General features: G+C 38.2%; 1 protein-coding gene across 9 annotated transcripts in view; it reads left to right on the top strand.

Moving 5' to 3' along the window:
- Positions 1 to 21,159, top strand: part of KSR2 (kinase suppressor of ras 2) — a 481,762-nt gene that overhangs the window by 409,268 nt on the left and 51,335 nt on the right. For all 9 annotated transcript variants that reach the window (XM_056537068.1, XM_056537052.1, XM_056536998.1 and 6 more), the window contains one exon: positions 1,359 to 1,726. In XM_056537068.1, coding sequence (XP_056393043.1) covers positions 1,359 to 1,726 — 368 coding nt within the window. The remainder of the gene's footprint in view (positions 1 to 1,358; positions 1,727 to 21,159) is intronic.

Here is a 21,159-nt window from a genome sequence, read left to right as displayed (position 1 = left end):
TAAGGATGCAGATAGTCAGACCGACCCCTATTAAGTTAATATTTAAGACTTATTCTAAGGATTAGTTTTGAAATCCCAGATACCTCCTTTAAAGGGGTAGTCCAGTGGTGAAAAACGTATCCCCTATCCTAAGGATAGGGGATAAGTTTCAGATCGCAGGGGGGTCCGACCGCTGGGGCCCCCTGCAATCTCCTGTATGGGGCCCTGGCTCACTGGGCAGATAGCGTGTGTTGACCACCGCACGAAGCGGCGGCCGACACGCCCCCTCAATACAACTCTATAGCAGAGCCGGAGATTGCCGAAGGCAGCGCTTCAGCTCTGCCATAGAGTTGTATTGAGGGGGCATGTCAACCACCGCTTCGTGCGTTGGTCAACACGCCCCCTTCCCGCGGGCTGTCGGGGCCCTGTACAGGAGATCGCGGGGGCCCCAAGCGGTCGGATGCCCCGCGATCTGAAACTTATCCTTAGGATAGGGGATAAGTTTTTCACCACTGGATATATCCTTTAAGTATCACAGCATTCTGTTTTAGGGTCTATTTACACATACAGTATCCTGCACAGATTTGGTGCGCAGGATTTGAAGCCATGTTCAATCATTTAGTTTACATTGAAATCTGTAGCATAAAATTCTGTGCATCAAATCCTGTGCAGCAAATATGCGCAGGAGACTGTACGTGTGAATACACCATTATGAATGTAGCTGTTCATGTAATGCACTGACTTCAGACATAGGATTAGGATACGCCAGTTATTTAAGGGAGCCAGATCAAGCACCTTTAGAAGGTCTAACATTATTTTTAGTAGTGATCCATCAGTTCTTCATTGAATCATTGTATCAGGTACTAAAAATTAAGATTTTCCAATTCCTCTTACCATAAGAATATATATATGGTGCTGCTCCAGCTGCATCTTTCTTAAAAATCCAACTTAGCTATTGAACAGTAATGCCCAGTGGCAACAATATCCTAAAGAGGTACTACACAATAGCATCATAAACAGTAGGGTTGTGCAGAAGTTATTGCCTTAAAATGGGCATCTTCAGGGTAGGGTACCAAAAAGGTCTTAGTCATGCCAATTAACCTTTACGTATTATACTTTATGGTGCTCCCACTTTGGCAGTCCAGAGATGCCCATTTGGTGAATAACATTTAGGTACGGTAGTTTTCTAGGAGCAATAAAATACCTAGAGCAGCCATGGCATTTTTGGAATGAAAGACATTATAATGATGTCATTTTTAAAAAGACATAACAGCATGTGTACAGTATTCTTCCTTGATTCATTGCTCTTGTCACTTGACAATGTTTTAGTGTCACTCTTAAGAAAATAGTCTAACATTTTCCCTGATATTTATCCTTAGAATGAAGAAAGCAATGAGAAAGCAGAGGAGTCTGAAGACGACTTTGAGGAGATGAACCACTTGTTGCTTTCAGCCAGGAACTTTCCCCGAAAAGCCAGTCAAACCAGCATATTCTTGCAAGAATGGGATATTCCATTTGAGCAGCTGGAAATTGGGGAGATGATTGGCAAGGGACGTTTTGGTTTAGTGTATCATGGACGATGGCACGGTGAAGTGGCAATTAGGCTTATTGACATTGAACGTGATAATGAAGACCAATTGAAGGCATTTAAACGGGAGGTGATGGCTTACCGGCAAACACGACATGAGAATGTGGTACTCTTCATGGGAGCCTGCATGAGCCCTCCACACCTAGCAATCATCACCAGGTAAAACAGATGTTATCCCATATTGCTGACACAATTACAGATTATAAACAATTAAAAGATGCATATTTGTCATGCTACGTTGGCTATTGAAAAAAATAGAACTTGCTGTGTTTTTGAAATTAGAGACAATGGCCCTAATTGTCTCCAAAGGATAGGGGATAAGTCAGACCACCCCCCCCCCCGCAATCTCCTGAACGGGACCCCGGCAGTCTACTGGAAGGGGGTGTGCCAACCCCGTACTGAGTGGCGGCCAACACGCCCCCTACATGTATCACATAGAGATACATGGAGGGGGGCGTGTTGGCCACGGCTGCCTGTGGGGGTCAGAACAGCCGCTTCCGGCAGGCTGCCGAGGCCTCGTTCAGGAGATCGCAGGGGGTCCCAGCGGTCAGCCCCCCGCGATCTATAACTTATCCCCTATACTTTGGATATGGGATAAGTTATCTTTCACTGTACTACTCCTTTAAAAAAAAAAAATATATATATATATATATATATATATATATATATATTATTTGCAAAGTGGATTTTTTTCCTCATTTTCTTTGGAGCATCATTGCCACGATATACATATAATGTTATCTCTAAGCTTTTGGTCTGGCTATCCCTTGCAAACCAAACAGCTGTTCATTGTGGATACATGTTGAATATAGCCTTTCCCCTGAGAGTACCTCTGTGACTGTGAAATAGGTAGGCATTTTAGTAAGTAAATAAGTCTGTGGTTTACTCATTTATTTATAATATCAGGAAATTAGAGGTAATGCTTTAAACCCTTAATGAGGGCTGGCGATATTCCATTAGCTTTGAGTTAAATTTGTCTTCCATCCTAACTCATTATCATAGTATGTATACAAATCCCCACCAAGTGACCCACACACCGCCTTTGACGATGTTCTCCTGAGAGACGAATATAATGATAATTGCTGTATTCATATCCTCATGTCTTTTTATGATTAAGGCACAATTATAGTAAGTATGCTTTGTTAACTTTATGGTCTTCATTTCATACTAAAGAAAATTTTTTTGCATTTCCAGCAAATATGTTTAAATGATAGCAACGTTTCAGATGGAATCGTTATAATAGGATTGGGAATTTTTGTCTATAATTGAAAGAACATTTCCACATAGGAGTCATTTTATGCAGGAGCACAGTCAGCTTCCAAGTATAAATTCATCACTAGGGAGAATATGAATTACAAATCACCCATAATTGCCTCTATTAGGACTATAAAGTTCAGATGCCATGTGGGAGAGCTTCCCATCAGTTCTGTATGGGGGAAAGAAAGTGACATGTCTGAATATTCCAAAATGGAATTCAGTGTGGTTGTCACTTAGGTTTCCTTCTTTAGTAATATAGGAGTATTGCACATTGACCTATGGTCTCTTTTCATGGTTCAACATTTCATCCTTGTGTTGTATCATTTAGCATCAGTATACAACAAAACCTTTCTACAAGACCAACCCTTTGTCCAGAACAAATTTCCTGTGAACAATTTTGAAACAATTTTCGTTTCCACCATATATTGGGCATATCGGCCATTTTCTTAAAATGGGTATTGTCAGATCCAAAAACTTTCTATATGTTTTTATTGATGAAAATTAAAGAACTTGGTTGTTTAAAATGTTTTTTGAATATTTAATATAGAAAACGGCTCTTGAAAATCCCACCACTAGGGGTCCCCATACCTACTGGGACACTAACCAGTCCTGCAGCAGCATCATTCTTGTCCATGACTCATGGACAAGAGATGACTCATGAACAAGGCTGCATGAGTAGATGCACCAATCACCTCCTGAATAACATGCCACTTTCCCCTGAGAGGATTTCTAACAGTGTGAGCTAATGGAAAGAGGTATTTTTATGATAAATATAGGTGAGAGAGGCCAAAATATTAAATGTACATGCTCAGGATTAGGTACTGAATAAAACATTTTTGTTGGATCTGACAGGTACGCTTTAAATAGACCACCACCCTAAAAAGCTATTAGGTGGTCATCTCAAACAGGTTTCACTGTATTTTGTTTAGGTTGGTTTACATATTTTTCCTGTAGTTTGTTATGTTACAAGAGTTACTGGGTCACCAGCAGTCTGTAAGTACACTTAATATATGTGAAAAATAAATATCAGTTAGATTTGTGGTGCGGTTCACCTGAGGGGTTGTATCAGACAGCCTTAATCCTATTACTTGATGAATTGGCAATATGTCCCCATTCTTCTTTGAATGATGAACGTTTGTTGGACTGGAATATGACTGTGAAGCTATCCCTTTGGGTAATGCCTTAGAAAGTAAGGCCTGATCAAAGGCGCACATCAAGAGCCTCTCGCTTTCTGCTGAACACAGCAGTGACATTCCCATGGCAGTTGTTTTTGGACACAGAATCTGTAGAGAACAACCAGATTGACAGCTGCCCAAAGAAATGTCAGGTCTTTTATGTTATAGAAGAAGCAAACACATATGACCATGGTCTGAGAATTATAGATCACAGCTATCTACCTGCAGTACTATTTTCTTCATCCTCTGGGTTTAATAATTTAGCACCTCAAGAGATATAAGTTGACTTCCTATAAGTGTTTTTCTTTCTTTTTTATACAATGTTATCCTTAGAAGTGAAATATGTCTGTAATATACAAATTAATGTAGTTTTATAGTGTCATAAATCTTACCGACTAGTAGATTATGGAAGCTGCAATTATGAAATGACAGTCCATATTCCATATCCAACAGAGATTATATACAATACATAAATAAACTCAACCCTTTAATGATGCATGGCGCTTAATGTTTTAGCGTTTACGGGCCAATTTTCATTTTTGCATTTGGTCCTTCTTGCCTTATAAGATCAGTAACTCTTAATTTTTCACCTACAGACCCATGTGAGGGCTTGTTTTATGCAAAACCAATTGTTCTTTGTAATGACATCATTCATTTTATCACAAAAATCTATGGAGAGGCCAAAAAAAAATCATTAGAGCTACTTTTGAGGGGTTTTGTTTCTACCCAGTGCACTTTTATGGTTAAAAAGGACACATTATCTTCTGTAGGTCAATAAATACGATTACAATACCCGATTTATATAGGTTTTGATTTATTTTACTACTTTAAAAAAATGAGAACTTTTTTTAGGAAAACATGTATCCTTAAAATTGTCCTCTTCTGACTCCCTATAACTTTTTTTTATCGTACACAGGGGTGTATGAGGGCTTTTTTTGCACTGTGGTCTGTAGTTTTTACCTGTGCCACTTTTGTTTTGATTTAACTTTTTGATAGCCTTTTATACATTTCTTTCTGGTATATGAAGTGACCAAAAAATCAGCAATTCTGGACTTTTTTTTTAGTCCACATAGGGCACTATTACATGTAATCTTTCGATTGCATACACTGTTCAGTGCTATACCATTGGTATAGAAATTATCAGTGTTATCGGTACTCCACTTGAACAGACTGCCATGGTTTCCTGTATTTCTGAAGCACAGATCAGATGGCACAGCGGAGGGTAAGTGACCTCTGCCTGTCACCCTAGCTGGTTGAGACTCCACAAGCAGTAAACTTAAGGAGGTCCCGATCAGCCCCCCCCCCCCCCCCCAAACCTTCCTGCTCCACTATTTTTACCTTTTACATACCGCAAGTAACTTTGATCGTAAGATCTAAAACGTTAATGCCCAGCATGAGGGTTGACTGATGATAGCAACAATTTATTAACATCTATGAAGTGATTACCGTAAATATGTCCTGGCTCATTAATGTATTTCTGCCCAGGACATAATTATACTTCCTAGGGCAGAAGGGGGGGGGGGGGGAAGTTATATTTTTTTATTGATTGATCAGACAGGTTGATCGCTTTTTATTCATTTTTTCATGTTATAAATAGTGACCAAAAATACACTATTTTGGACTTTGGAATTTTTTTTGCGCGTACACGATTGACCGTGCAGTTAAATTAATGATGTATGTTTATAATTGGGACATTTCTGCATGCAGCGATACCACATATGTTTAATTTTATTTTTATTTATGCTGTTTTTTTTCTTATGGGAAAAGGGGGATAATTCCAACTTTTATTAGGGAAGGGGTTAAATGATCTTTATAAACTTTTTTTTGCTCCCATAGGGGGCTATAACACTGCACACACTGATCTTTTACAGTGATCAATTGTTTCTCATAGGAAACCATTGATCGATGATTCTGCCGCTTGACTGCTCGTGCCTGATTTCAGGCACTGAGCAGTCATTCGGCGATTGGACAACAAGAGGCAGGTAAGGGGACCCTCCTCCTGTCCTATAGCTATTCGGGATGCCGCTATTTCACCATGGCGATCCCGAACAGCCCCCAGAGCTAACCGCTGCGCGCTATTAACCAAGGGTGCCGGCCGTTGCTAGGTGCCTGGGACCGACCCACTATTATAGAACGGGAGCGGACTCATGACGTACCGGTACGTCATGGGTCCTTAAGAGGTTAAAGGAGCATCACATACTTGAAACAATCTTATTTTTCCACAATTTTTAAAGGGTGCCAATAATTTTGTCCAGACCATTTTTGTAGTTTGGTGTGACATTATGTCCAATTAGCTTTTTTTTTTCCTTCATTTTTTGGTTTAGTTCCAATACACTCAAAGGGAATAAATATGTGTATAGCAAAACATGTGTTACTGCAATCATTTTCTGTGAGAAATATTTAATTCTCTAGAAAAATTTCAGGGGTGCCAACATTTACGGCCATGACTGTATATGACCTACCTGAGGGATCAGATTATGGGCTTCTCATAGAAGTCTGTGGACAGATGGGACAGAGACACACAGTTGAGGTAGAAAGCTCTAGTTAGTATTATTTCTTACTGCAGTGCTTGATGCACACCTACTGCATAAAGAGGTACAAGTTATTTTTTGGTCAAAAATTGTTTGATTCATCATGTACACACAAAAGTTTATTAAAAGGTTAATGATCTTTTAAACTGAAATCCTTTGGCATCATCCTTACAGTGAACATTACCCCATACTGCATTGTAGCCCTTTTTGTACTCAACTCTGATATTAAATGAATGAACCAGGCCTACTAGTTTTTTCCTGTAGACACTAAGCCTCAACAGTAACTCTCCATAACAATACAGCGCATTCTATTGTGTCCGAACAATTTTCTGAATAGAAGACTTCATAAACAGCGACACATTTTTAAATCTTTTTTAGAGAATTAAAGTTAAAATGCTGTCCATTAGTTATCCCCACTTTATCTCATCAATAGGATATAAAAAAATAAAATAAAACAAACTATGATTTTGTTAGCATTAAAATAGACAAAATTTATAGAAGCATATTAAATACTTGCTCAATATAATTTCTGAATTACACTTTCAGTTTTCAATTGCAGAATTTCCTGATATCACTGGCACACCAATAGTTAATCAAAACCCACAGGTCTATTTCTGTGTGTCACTGCTTTTCCTCATTGAGATTAATGTAAACCATCTAGGACTCATTAGGTGTTAAACTATTATAGGATGCAGTGCTATTTATGGTATCTAAGTGTATAGGCTTGTGTATATACAAGCATACGTAAATTATTACCATCCTGAATTTAAAGTTGATGGCTATCCCAAATCTAATTTATATAAATACTATGATAAACCACTTCACCGCCATCTGCTAGATACAAATTTAAAATCCCATACATATTTATTGATGGCTTCTTGTCGAAATAGATGGACTTTACTAAAACTCTCCATAAATCTTGTTATATTACCTGCATTGTCTGGTTCTTAAATCTTTTGGAAAAACAGTTCAGAATGTTGTAAATTTTTTATCAAAATGAGAAAATATGTTGTACGTACCTGAACAATCCTCCGTCACTCCTATTCCAGTAGTTTTCCATGTGATTCCTCTCGACATGGCTATGTGACCCATGTAATGGTCAAATGTGAGCATTACTTCTTTTATTATTTCATAACATTTTGAGCCGATTTCAAAGGTTTTAAGCCATCCCTCTACGGCATAGCCATTGCATTGAAGTTTTTGTTTTTTATTCGTAGATGACCTGGATCAGTGATTCCCAACCTTAACCTCTTCCCTCTTTTCCCTCTTTGGCGATTTTTCATTTTTGCACTTTTGTTTTTTCCTCCTCACCTTCTAAAAATCATAATGCTTTCAAATTTTCACCTAAAAATCCATGTGGGCTTGTTCTTTGCAACAACAATTTTACTTTGTAATACCATTAATAATTTCACCACAAAATCTACCGCGAAACCAGAAAAAAATTATTTTTGGGGCAAAATTGAAAATAAAAAGCCATTTTGTCATTTTTAGCGGCTTCCGTTTCTACACAGCGCAGTTTTTGCCAAAAATTGTACCTTATATTTATCCTGTAGGTCCATACGGTCACAAGGATACTCAATTTATATTGGTTTGCTTTTATTTTACTACTAAAAAGAATCATAACTACATGCAGCAAAATGAATAAGTTGAAAAATTTCCTCTTTTGACCCCTATAACTTTTTTTATTTTTCCCTATAAGGGGCGGATTGAGGGCTAATTTTTTTGTGCCGTGATCTGAAGTTTTAATCGGTACCATTTTTCTTATGATCTGACTTTTTGATCACTTTTTATTCATTTTTTTATGGGATCAAAAGTGACCAAAAATACGCTAGTTTGGATTTTGGAATTTTTTTACGTGTACGCCATTGACTAAGTGGTTTAGTTAACGATATATACGTTTGGACATTTACACACACGGCGATACCAATTCAAGTCTTCCACCCGATCAATCAGGACTCAGTGCCCCATCATGAGAACTTGAAAACAGAAACGGTAGAAATTTTTGCAAATGTATTTAAAAGGAAAAACTAAAATCTCACATGGACATAAGTATTCAGACTCTTTACTCAGTGCTTAGTTGAAGCCCCTTTGTCAGGAATTACAGCTTTCAGTCCTTTTGAGTCACAAGGTTTGCACACCTGGATTTGGAGATCTGCTATTCTTCTCTGCAGATCCCTTCAAGCTTTGTCATGTTAAATGGGGACCATCGGTGGAAGCCATTTTCAGGTCTCTCCAGAGATGTTTGATTCGGTTCAAGTCAGGGAGTTCCAAAACCAGAATGGTACAGACTAACACGGGTTTTGAGGATCTGTGTTTTGCTCTCTCCCGTATCTATATGTTATGGATGACTTCAAAACAACAGCCCCTACCAGTCTACACACAGAAATGGGAAAAAGATCTGAATAGGTGTTTTTCCAAAGAAGAGTGGCATAAGATGTTTAATTTAGCACATTGTTCTGCCATCGCTACACATATGCAAGAGTCCAACTTTAAAATAATTTTACAATGCTATAGAGTGCTGGAAGGATTGGAAAAAATCCAAAAAGGCCTAACACTATGTTGGCATTGTGGAAAGGAGCCAGGTACTTTTTTGCACATATTTTGGCATTGTCCACAGATTTGGAGTTTTTGGGTGCACATCCATAGGATCATAGGTGAGGTAACGAAACTAACAATCCCCAAATCCCCAGAATTTTTTCTATTACAGCACAATGACATACCGGCAAAGGAATACAGAGAGTTACAGCTAGGAGCTGTGTCACTTTCTTTTTGGAGACAGAAAGGGGCACCTTCAATAGCTTTTTGGTATAGCAGGGTGAATGATGCCTTTTACTTGGAGAACCTGCGTTTAGTGAACAGGGAAGAAGATATCTGGTTCTTAAGTACATGGGAAGCATGGAAAGATTACCAAAAATCTGTGGAATATGATGAGTAATTATCTGGGGAGGGGGGGAGAGGGGGGAGGGGAGGGTAATGAAGAGAGTAGAGGAGCAGAGAGCGAGGGGGCTGATAGGGGATAGGCCACAGTATGTTCATAGAGTTTGGTATAGAGAACAAGTGCATAATGCTTTGCTATAAGTAAAGAATTTGGTAAGATGTATTGCCTATAAAGATGGATAAATGTTGTACCGACTCTTGCTCCATTGTTTGAACATACAAATAAAGGATTAAAAAAAAAGTCAGGGAGTTGGCTGGGTTGCGCAAGGACATTAACAGAGCTGTCCATAAACTACTAATCCGTTGTCTTGGCTGTGTGCTTAGGGTCATTGTTTTGTTGGAAGGTAAATCTTCCTACCAATCTTGGGTCCAGAGCCCTCTGGATCAGGTTTTCATTAAAGGAGATACATCATGGGGAAATACTTATCCCCTATCCAGCGGTCGGACACCCCCCCACCCTGCAATCTCCTGTATGGGGCACCCAACTCTCCCCTGGAGCGTCAAATCACAACCCATGCATGAAGCTGGGGCCGCCCCCTTCATATTTCTCTATGGGAGAGCCATCTTCAGCACTCTCATCGAAACATATGGAGGGGGCGTGGCAGCCCCCATTTTGTCTGGGGGTCATGACACCACTCCTGGGGAGAGCCGGGGCCCCGTACAAGAGATCACAGTCCCCCGCTATCTTTTGTATATGGGATAAGTATTTCCTATGGTACTTCTCTTTTAATAAAATCTCCATACTTTGCTTTGCTTCATTCAGCTTTCCCTCAACCCTGACTATTCTCCTTATCCCTGCCGGTTAGGGAAATAGTGACCTAGAGTATGATAGCAATTAGGCCCTGTATTTATGGAAGTGAAGGCTGAAATGTGAAATCACAAATAAATGATTTAGCATAGACATTTTTAACTTTTTGATGGTTCTGTATAGAAAGAGGATTGCTAGAACGTGTTGTTATATGCAGCCCAGGCCCAGGTGTCTTGAAAAGCAGAAGATAAATAAGATATAGTTAAAGCGTGTCCTTATAAGTTAGTAGACATTCACATTGTATGTTATATACTTTTGATAGACTGAAAGATCTTGTGTACTGTAGGTCTTCACTTCCGTCATATGAGGGCTATTTCTTTGCAGTATTTAATGTAATGAACACCATTAATCTAAAGTTAAAGAGATATTGGCGTCCAGTCAAGGGATATAGCAGGATGCATTGATCAGAGGTAGAAAACCTGTCCTTCCATCAATATAAGTCTAAAAGACCGAATCAATCCTAGTAATGAATCAAAACTACCAAATTATATGTCTTTATATTTATCTGCTATGCAGTTTATTAACAAAATATTTTCTGTGCTTTGAGTTATAAATCTAGAAGTGGACTTAAAACTGTTAACTCTTGACACAGAGATCTTCTTTATAGTTGACTTCTTTTGTGTTATGTCGGTAATAATAATTATAGATGGCTGATGAAATCCATAGATATTTTCCTTTTTTTTAATTGTTTTTTGCATGTAGGTTTTATGTATTCCATTATCACCATGATGACTTGACTGTCATTATTATTAATTGACTTTATGTCTGGTAGCTATCTAATGGGTAATCGTAGCAGTGGAGAAAAGCTTTGCTAATTCAATAACAGGCATATGATCAATTAAACCTGTTTTACATATCAGTCAGTATTCAGATTATGATCTGTAATATGACAAGATTTAGCCATTCTGATATATTGTGATTTAGATAAATGAAATTGCAACATCATTAGTTGTTTACAGCTCTTTAACATGCCAGGACATCATTACAGTGCCGTCCAGAACCCACATGTGATTGGCTTTTTAGTTGTTGGCAGCTGCAAATATTATGGTGCACCAATAATACCAGATCATTTTACTGAATCTTAGCTTGAGGTCTTGGCTTGTTCTTTCTGCCTCTGTTGTGTTTTATTTTTGCACTTTTGATTTTAATTTTTTTTTTAATTAATCTGGCTCTGTTCCTGACCTTACTCCTGTTTACCCCCTTGGATACTCTGTCTGGTACTTGTAGTACTCTCCTGGTTAATGATCTTGGCTCTGTTTCTGATGTGGTTCCTGGTTACTTTTAGTACCTCTTTGCTCCGACACCTGATGTTCTATCTTAGATACTTTGTCTGGTATTTGTAGTAATCTCCTGGTGATTGATCTTGGCTCTGTTCTTGATGTGGTTCCTGGTTACTTTTAGTACCTCCTGGCACTGACATTTGACTTTCTATTGGTTGCCTGCTACTTGAAGTCTGTCTCCTGGCTGTGACACTACAAGAAAAGTAGATTGCTCACCTCAGGTTGGGAAATCATTGTATGTCCTGGGTCCTTAACTATAATAGGGAAAAAAATATGGCTCACATGTAGTACCAACTAGTACCTAGTAAAATTCTGGAAAACTTCACTATAAATCAATGAAAATAATAAAATACAGTTCACAAAAAAATGGTCTAAAAAGGGTTTCTAACGCGTTTCAAACTCTGCCCAATATGTCACATTAATGGACCAAATATATATATATATATATTTTTTATATATATATATATATATATATATATATATATATATATATACAGTCATGGGTCATGGCCGTAAATGTTGGCACTCCTGAAATGTTTCAAGAAAATGAAGTATTTCTCACAGAAAATGATTGCAGTAACACATATTTTGCTATACATGTTTATTCCCTTTGTGTGTGTTGGAACTAAACCAAAAAAGGGAGGAAAAAAAGCAAATTGGACATAATGTCACACCAAACTCCAAAAATAGGCTGGACAAAATTATTGCCACCCATAATTTAATATTTGGTTGCACACCCTTTGGAAAGAATAACTGAAATCAGTCGCTTCCTATAACCATCAATAAGCTCCTTACTGCAAAGGAATGCTGGACCACTCTTCCTTTGCAAACTGCTCCAGGTCTCTCTTATTGGAAGGGCCTTTTCCTAACAGCAATTTTAAAATCTCTCCACAGTGTTCAATGGGATTTAGATCTGGACTCATTGCTGCCACTTCAAAACTCTCCAGCGCTTTGTTGCCATCCATTTCTGGGTGCTTTTTTATGTATGTTTGGGGTAATTGTCCTGCAGGAAGACCCAAGATCTCAGATGCAAGCCCAGCTTTCTGACACTGGGCTCTACAGTGCGACCCAAAATCTGTTGGTAATCCTCAGGTATCATGATGCCTTGCACACATTCAAGGCACCCAGGACCAGAGTCAGCAAAACAACCCCAAAACATCATTGAACCTCCACCATATTTCAATGTAGGTACTGTGTTCTTTTCTTTTTATGCCTCATTCCATTTTCGGTAAACAGTAGAATGATATACTTTACCAAAAAGCTCTATCTTGGTCTCATCTGTCTACAAGATGTTTTCCCAGAAGGACTTTGGCTTACTCAAGTTCATTTTGGTAAAATGTAGTCTTGCTTTTTTATGTCTCTGTGTCAGCAGTGGGGTCCTCCTGGGTCTCCTGCCATAGCATTTCATTTGATTAAAATGTTGACAGATAGTTTGCGCTGACACTGATGCTCCCTGATCCTGCAGGACAGCTTGAATATCTTGGGAACTTGTTTGGGGTTGCTTATCCACCATCTGGACTATCCTGTGTTGACACCTTTCATCAATTTTTCTCTTCTGTCCACGCCCAGGGAGATTAGCTACAGTGCCATGGGTTGCAAACTTCTTGATAATGATTCGCACTGTGGACAAAGGAAAATCTAGATCTCTGGAGATGGACTTGTAACTTTGAGATTGTTGATATTTTTCCCCAATTTTGGTTCTTAAGTCCTCAGACAGTTCTCTTCTCCTCTTTCTGTTGTACATGCTTAGTGTAGCACACACAGACACACAATGCAAAGACTAAGTGAACTTCTCTCCTTTTTATGTACTTTCAGGTGTGATTTTTATATTGCCCACACCTGTTACTTGCCCCAGGTGAGTTTAAAGGAGCATTACATGCTTGAAACAATCTTATTTTTCCACAATTTTGAAACGGTGCCAGTAAATTTGTCCAGCTCATTTTTGGAGTTTGATGTGACATTGTGTCCAATTTGCTTTTTTTCCTCCCTCTTTGGTTTAGTTCCAATACACACAAAGGGAATAAACATGTGTATAGCAAAACATGTGTTACTGCAATCCTTTTCTGTGATATATATTTTAATACATATTCTAGAGAAATACTTCTTATGCTCAGAAGTAACTTTAATATGCTCAGTGTACAAATTGCACAGGACTCAACAATGCAAGGATCAGGATTTTTTTTTTTTTTGGCATGAACAGAAAATATGAAATCTGCCAGTAAGGAGATAACTACTTTAATTGAAGATGTCAATTAAGAAGTTTGTTTTCCTACTGAGATCACTAACTCATTGCAGGTTGTAAATAGCAGGGCTCCTAACCCAAATGTATCTTTTACAAACAGCTCTTCAGATTCGCTCAGCTCCACTAACTGTATCCTCCTGAGTTTAAGTGAGAGTAGCGTACCAGCCGGTGAAATAAATTATCTCCGCCAACACATCTGTGAACATGGAAATGTTATGTGACCCTAATTGGAAGGCAGAGAGCCAAACATGTTAGCAAAGAATTCAGAGGGATCTGGCTTCTTGGGGGATCTTCTAAAAACCCTAAAAGAAAAAAAAATAGGAAGAATAAGACAATTAGACATTTACCACATTTTATTTAAAATCCTGACAGATGCTTAGTCCTCAAAAATGAAGAGAAACCTTCCCAACATATGTTAGTAATAACAAAGTGGCGAGATAAGTAATAAAAAAATCTCTCTCTCTCTCTCTTTATATATATATATATATATATATATATAGATAGATAGATAGATAGATACTTGAATGATGTTCCTATTGTGTTCTAATATTTTTATTTTCTTTGTGCATGACACTACTTATAAAGTATATAACTTAACATCTTTTGAATGGGGTGGAAATCCTTTGATAAGCTTTAGTATATATATATCTATATACGATCTACAAACAATACAGTGGTCCTATGGTACTTTGGACCCTAAGAACACCAAATTTCTGTCCATTAGTTTACTTGTTCTTTTGCTCTTTTTCTCATTACTGGGGAATGGTGAAAGCAGCCGTTAATCTTTATTATGACACTAGTGTCTACTGGACTGTCACCTCAGAAAAAATAATGGATGGGTTAAATTGGTGAAGAAACTCATTATATGAATGACAGCCCATTAGACAACATGGCAGACGTTTGTTCAGTTGGCCATTCTCTTTCTTACTCTGTCTCCCCATCTCCTCCCCTACTAGTCCACTTAAATACGCCATTGATCAATTTGTTCCATTTCCTTGCTCCATTTTTTTTCTTTCCTCTCTAGCTATCTTGTCAATCTGACAGGAAGTTGCAAATTTGTTTTTATTTATTTGCTTGTCTTAGTGAGAATTAGAGATGCTTTAGAAAGTACAGTAGACACAGATACCGTTGTGCTCCGAAGCATTCCCTCAATCTATCCTTGCCTTCAACATAATAACCATACCGGAAAAACATCTGTAACCCTTTCAATTTTAGTAACTCTTCAGACAGATTTATACTATAGCACATCCACTTTCAAATTAGCTAAAAAAATATTAGATGTTCATGGTGACAAAATCGGTGTGTAATACGTACACAAAAGCAGCTCCAGCCCAACTAGAGTCATTTAACTCTTCGTGTTCGGCCAGAGCCAGACGTTACAAATAGGTTGGTTGTCGACACGGTTTGAAATGAATAAAAAAATGTAGATCATTTAATAATAGTAATCAATGCCCAACATTATTATTTTAACTTGTTTGAACATTAAATAACTTATTTGATTTTGCAAGTTTATTTTCAAATACCATTGAGGAATTCTGAGTAAACAGAGAAAGTTACACCATTCCATCCCCCATCAGTTAGACAGACAGACATTTAAACCCTTTAACAAAAGTAATTTTTAAAAGCAGAAAACTCTTTTATTTGAGAATGAATGGTTATTACTGTAGATTTAAAGGGGTTATCCAGGAAAAAACTTTTTTATATATCAACCGGCTCCAGAAACAGATTTGTAAATTGCTTGTATTAAAAAATATTAATCCTTTCAGTACTTATGAGCTGCTGAAATTGAGTTGTCTAAGTTGTCTAAATTCTGTCTAAGTGCTCTTTGATTACACCGGTCTCGGGAACTGTGCAGAGTAGAAGCAAATCCCCATAGGAAACCTCTACTACTCTGTGCAGTTGTCGAGACAAGCAGAGATGTCAGCAGAGAGCACTGTTGCCAGGCAGAAAAGAGAGCCAGTTTTAATAGTTACTTCAATGGAAGTTACTTCAATATTTGTATTCATACATAGTTCTAGCTATATGATTCTAATTAAGAAATTAATTCAGTTATGTAATATGTTCCTTTCCTAATAATACTGACAATGGCACTGAATTTGTTGGGCAACCTGAAATAGCTTTCATGGCATAGCCAAAGGTTCATATACCCTCGTGCAAAAGTTTAGCTTAGACTTGAAACCCTCCCATCTCTGCAAAATGTCTTTCTATGTACAGCTGTATGTAAATAAATAATGGTGCTATATATAATGTGCACAAATAATCTCACCATATAATGTACACCCAAATATATAATTATCAAATAATACCACTGTACCCGGACCAAATATTACCACAGTAAACATACTATACAAAGACCAATATAACAGATTATAGCACCACATTAAGCCCAAATAATACTTTATGACCACATACAATGATCACTTTTTGTTCCTACTACAAAGTGACTATTTTTACTGTACTTCTTCTAATAAAAAAATGCTATAAAACACCAATAATACCACCATAAAATAACTTTAGAGTGGTAAGATACCAGTTCCACACAACACTTGGCAAAGTCATTACAGTACAGTTAAGGACTCTTTTAAAGACTCTGTTCGGGAGCTCCATTTGCAAAATTTGCTCAAATGAGTTGAGCAAAGAAAAAAATGTACAGGTTTATTTATTTTTCTCCGCTCAACTTCTGCAACAGACACCAGACAGAAACCAGACAGTCAGTGGGACCTGAACGGAGCTCTGAATGCAGATGTGAACTTGGCCTTAGACCAATGACATGTTCTTATAATTCTAGTTATTCACTTTTCTTGTCTTTTACATCTTGGCCGAGATGAGAATTTCTCTCAGATTAGTGTAGAGTTAGCTGTCACACATCTTTGGCTCCTTATTTTTCTAGTACCCAACATACCATTTCTGTTTTATTTTCAGCCCCATTTACCCCTATTATTGTACGTGCTATGTGCACATGTATTTAAATAGTGCTACACTAATGGCTCCCCAAAACATACCCATTATGTGCCTCTAATGATAATAGTGAATCACAAAGTAAACATTCTTCAGAAAGTAATAGTATCACCTTTAGTAGTTCACTTTTAGTAATAGTAATTATTTTTTTTTTTTATCATTCCAGATACATTTAGGCCCCAAATTATATATCGACCCTTTTTGTGCACTTGACACAATAAAAATACACACCTTTGTTCCACCTAATAGATAATAGCGACCCCGGAAAATAATAAAACTTAAACTAATGTCACATCTGCCTGTAAAGTCAGTACTATTTATGGTAAAAATGACATGTGTTCTTTATTCTTTTGGTCAGTATGATTAAAATGATACCCATGATTACATACTTTTCTATTACTGTTGCGCAAAAATCGCAAAGTTTAAAAAATAAATTAGTACGTTTAAAATCCCTCTATTTTGAAGACCTATAACTTTTTCATTTTTCTGTATAAGCGGCAGTATGAGGGCTCATTTTTTGCGCCATGATCTGTACTTTTATTGATACCATATTTGCTTATATAAAACTTTTAATAATTTTGTTATCAGTTTTTGGGGAATAAAATGTTATTAAAAGAAAGCAGCAATTATGACTTTTTTTTTACATTCTCGATATTCACCGCACCGTATCATTAACATTATATTTTAATAGTTCGGATATTTCCGCATGCGGCAATACCAAATATATTTATACATTTTTATTTTTATTTTTTACACTTTTTTTTTGGGGGAGGGGGATGGGGAAAATGGGACAATTTACATTATTATTGGGGGAGTGGATTTTTCAAATTTTTGGGGACCTCCGTCTGCCGTTCTGGATGATTGGATCTGTATTGATCACGGCATCTGAGGGGTTAATGGCAGACATCAGGGCGATTGCCCGCCATTACCGGCGGGTATCTGGCTGCTATCAGCAGCCAGGACCTGCCATGCATGACCCAGCTATGGTTATGTATAGGACGTAAATGTTCGTCCTGGTGTGTTAAGTACCACCTCAGCAGGACGTACATTTACGTCCTGCGTCATTAAGGGGTTAAAGTACCAGCACATTATTGTGTTCTCATGTGTTTCTTATATTTTGTGAGCATGAGTGCCTGACTGGTTCCAGTTTTTGGGGGAAATGCTGCAAAAGCCATATACAGTGGGGATCAAAAGTTTTGGCACCCCAGGTAAAAATTTGTATTAATGTGCATAAAGAAGCAGGGTTAGATACATTCCTGGAACAAAATAACATTAATGCTTATGCAGAATTATAAAACTGCATCCATTCCCCTTATCCCCTTACACCCTTCCCTTCAATTCCCTGGTTGGACTTGATGGACGTATGTCTTTTTTCAACCATACTAACTATATGTAACTATATGAAAGATGGAAAAATCTCCAAAAGGCATCAAATTTCATATTAGACATTCTTATAATATGTCAACAAAAGTTAGATTTTATTTCCATCATTTACACTTTCAAAATAACAGAAAACAAAAAAATGGCTTCTTCAAAAGTTTGGGCACCCGCAGAATTTAAGCTGAGACCTGCCAGTGTCATGGATTGTTCTCAATCATCATCTGAGAAGACCAGGTGATGTCAATCTCAAAGGTTTTAAATGCCCAGACTCATCTGACCTTGCCCCAACAATCAGCACCATGGGTTCTTCTAAGCAGTTGTCTAGAAATCTGAAACTGAAAATAGTTGACACTCACAAAGCTGGAGAAGGCTATAAGAAGATAGCAAAACGTTTTCAGATGTCAATATCCTCTGTTCGGAATGTAATTAAGAAATGGCAGTCATCAGGAACAGTGGAAGTTAAAGCAAGGTCTGGAAGACCAAGAAAAATATCCGACAGAACAGCTCACAGGATTGTGAGAAAAACAATTCAAAACCCACTTTTGACTGCACAATCCCTCCAGAAAGATCTGGCAGACACTGGAGTTGTGGTACACTATAAAGAGATACTTGTACAAATATGGTCTTCATGGAAGAGACATCAGAAGAAAACCTCTTCTACGTCCTCACCACAAAAATCAGCGTTTGAACTTTGCAAATGAACATATAGACAAGCCTGATGCATTTTGGAAACAAGTTCTGTGGACTGATGAGGTTAAAATTGAACTTTTTGGCCAGAATGAGCAAAGTTTGGAGAAGAAGGGGAACAGAATTTAATGAAAAGAACCTCTGTCCAACTGTTAAAGAGTACCTGTCATCATCTAAACTTTCCCTGATCCCCCTTCCCATCTGTCCCTTTCTCTAACTATGCCTATCCCTGTGTTTATTGAGGTTTAAAATGCTGTGGAAATACCTTTTTTTATCCCTCTTCATTAGCTCAGGAGCACTGTCTTTCTGAGGGGTGGAAGGAGGCGGGTCCCGACAGGCATGATGTCACATGAAGCTTGGCTGGGACTCTGGTTCTGCCAGTCTTCCTGTATGCTGCTCTCCCTCTGCAGCAGTGTTTCCCAATCAGGGCACCTCCAGCTGTTGCAAAACTACAACTCCCAGCATGCCCAGACAGCCAACAGCTGTCCGGGCATGCTGGGAGTTGTAGTTTTGCAACAGCTGGAGGCACCCTGGTTGGGAAACACTGCTCTGCAGTGTGCATACAGACTAAGTACAGGGAAGGGACGGCAGCCTGTCTCTCTCTCTCTCTCCTGTGTCTCTCTGCACTAAAAAGTCAATTCTGAGAACCAGGGGCTGAGGGAGCAATTACAGAGGCAGTGATTAAGATGAATGTCGGGGAGGGGCACAGAGCAGGGAGTGCACTGAGATAATACAATGTATAAGATAAGGTGTGGTGAGGGGCAGGGAGAATACAGAGCAGGGGGGAGGGGGAGGTGACTGGCTGTCATATGAGAGGCATGTGCAGGCTTGTAGCTCACAGGCTGGGAGTCCTGAGCTGAGAGTACTGAACTTCCGGTGGAAGGACCAGAGCCCTTCAGCATTAGTCCTAAAAGCTGTACACTTACTATGAAAAGCATAGGATGCTGCTTGCAGACCAGGCATAGAAGAGTGACCCCTAGTGGCCAAAAGTATAAAATGAAAAAACTGGTATAAATATTAATATTTTTTAATGAAGCTATATTACAATATCTCTTCATTAATGATTATGAACAACATATTAAAAGTTTTTGTTGATGACAGGTACTCTTTAAGCATGGGGGTGGATCAATCATGCTTTGGGGTTGTATTGCAGCCAGTGGCACGGGGAACATCTCACGAGTAGAAGGAAAATGGATTCAATAAAATGGGATTCTAACTTGATGAAATCTGTGAAAAAGCTGAAGTTAAAGAGATGATGGCTTCTACAAATCGATAATGATCCTAAACACACCTCGAAATCCATGGGGGATTACATCAAGAGGCGTAAACTGAAGGTTTTGCCATGGCCTTCACAATCTCCTGACCTCAACATAATTGAAAATTTATGGATAGAGCAGTGCGTGACAGACAGCCCAGAAATCTCAAAGAACTGGAAGACTTTTGTAAGGAAGAATGGGCAAAGATACCTCAAACAAGAATTGAAAGACTCTTGGTTGGCTACAAAAAGCCTTTACAAGCTGTTATACTTGCCAAAGGGGGCAGTACAAGATATTAACTCTGCAGGGCGCCCAAACTTTTGCAGGTGCCATTTTTTTGTTTTCTGTTATTTTGAAAGTGTAAATGATGGAAACAAAATCTAACTTTTGTTGACATATTATAAAAATGTCTAATCTGTAATTTGATGCCTTTTGGAGATTTTTCCATCTTTCCTTGGCTTCTTTATGCACATTAATACAAATTTTTACCTGGCGTGCCCAAACTTTTGATCCCCACTGTAGAAGCATATTCTAGTTTACTTTGTGTTTGTATTAACTTTTGTTTCATGATAAATTTTGTGTTTGTATTAACTTTTGTTTCATGATAAATTATAGTATTAATAGTTAGTAAGCCTAAACAAAGACATAAATGTAGTTGAAAGCATTATTTTGTCATCTTGATCCAAAGCAAGGCAAGCACTGCTAAGAGGGAGTACAAAGTTATAAAATAAATTCCTGTATTTAAGAGTATCCGTTTATTAATTTTTTATATTATTATATATTCCCTGGTGGACATTCTGATAAATAATAGTTTTTTTTTCCTTAAAGGGAATAGTCAAGTATTTAACTTTTTATCCCCTATTCAAGGATTAGGGGATAAGTGTCTCATGACTGCTGGGGTCCGACTGCTGCGACCCCCACGATCTCCTGCAGGGCACTCTAGCTCTCCTTGTGCGTGGACAGGCTTGCTACGAGCATCTCTATGGGAGAGCCAGAGATAGGCCCTGTCGACTAGCCCTGTTTCTGGGCATAGCTGGCGTCCCGTGCAGGAGATCGCGGGGGTCCCACCACTGGGAACTTA

Source organism: Hyla sarda, chromosome 1 (genome assembly GCF_029499605.1).
Source record: "Hyla sarda isolate aHylSar1 chromosome 1, aHylSar1.hap1, whole genome shotgun sequence".
In the NCBI taxonomy this organism is placed as follows: Eukaryota; Metazoa; Chordata; class Amphibia; order Anura; family Hylidae; genus Hyla; species Hyla sarda.
Note: the sequence above shows the minus strand (reverse complement) of the source record. Positions and strands in the feature narration are given on the sequence as shown.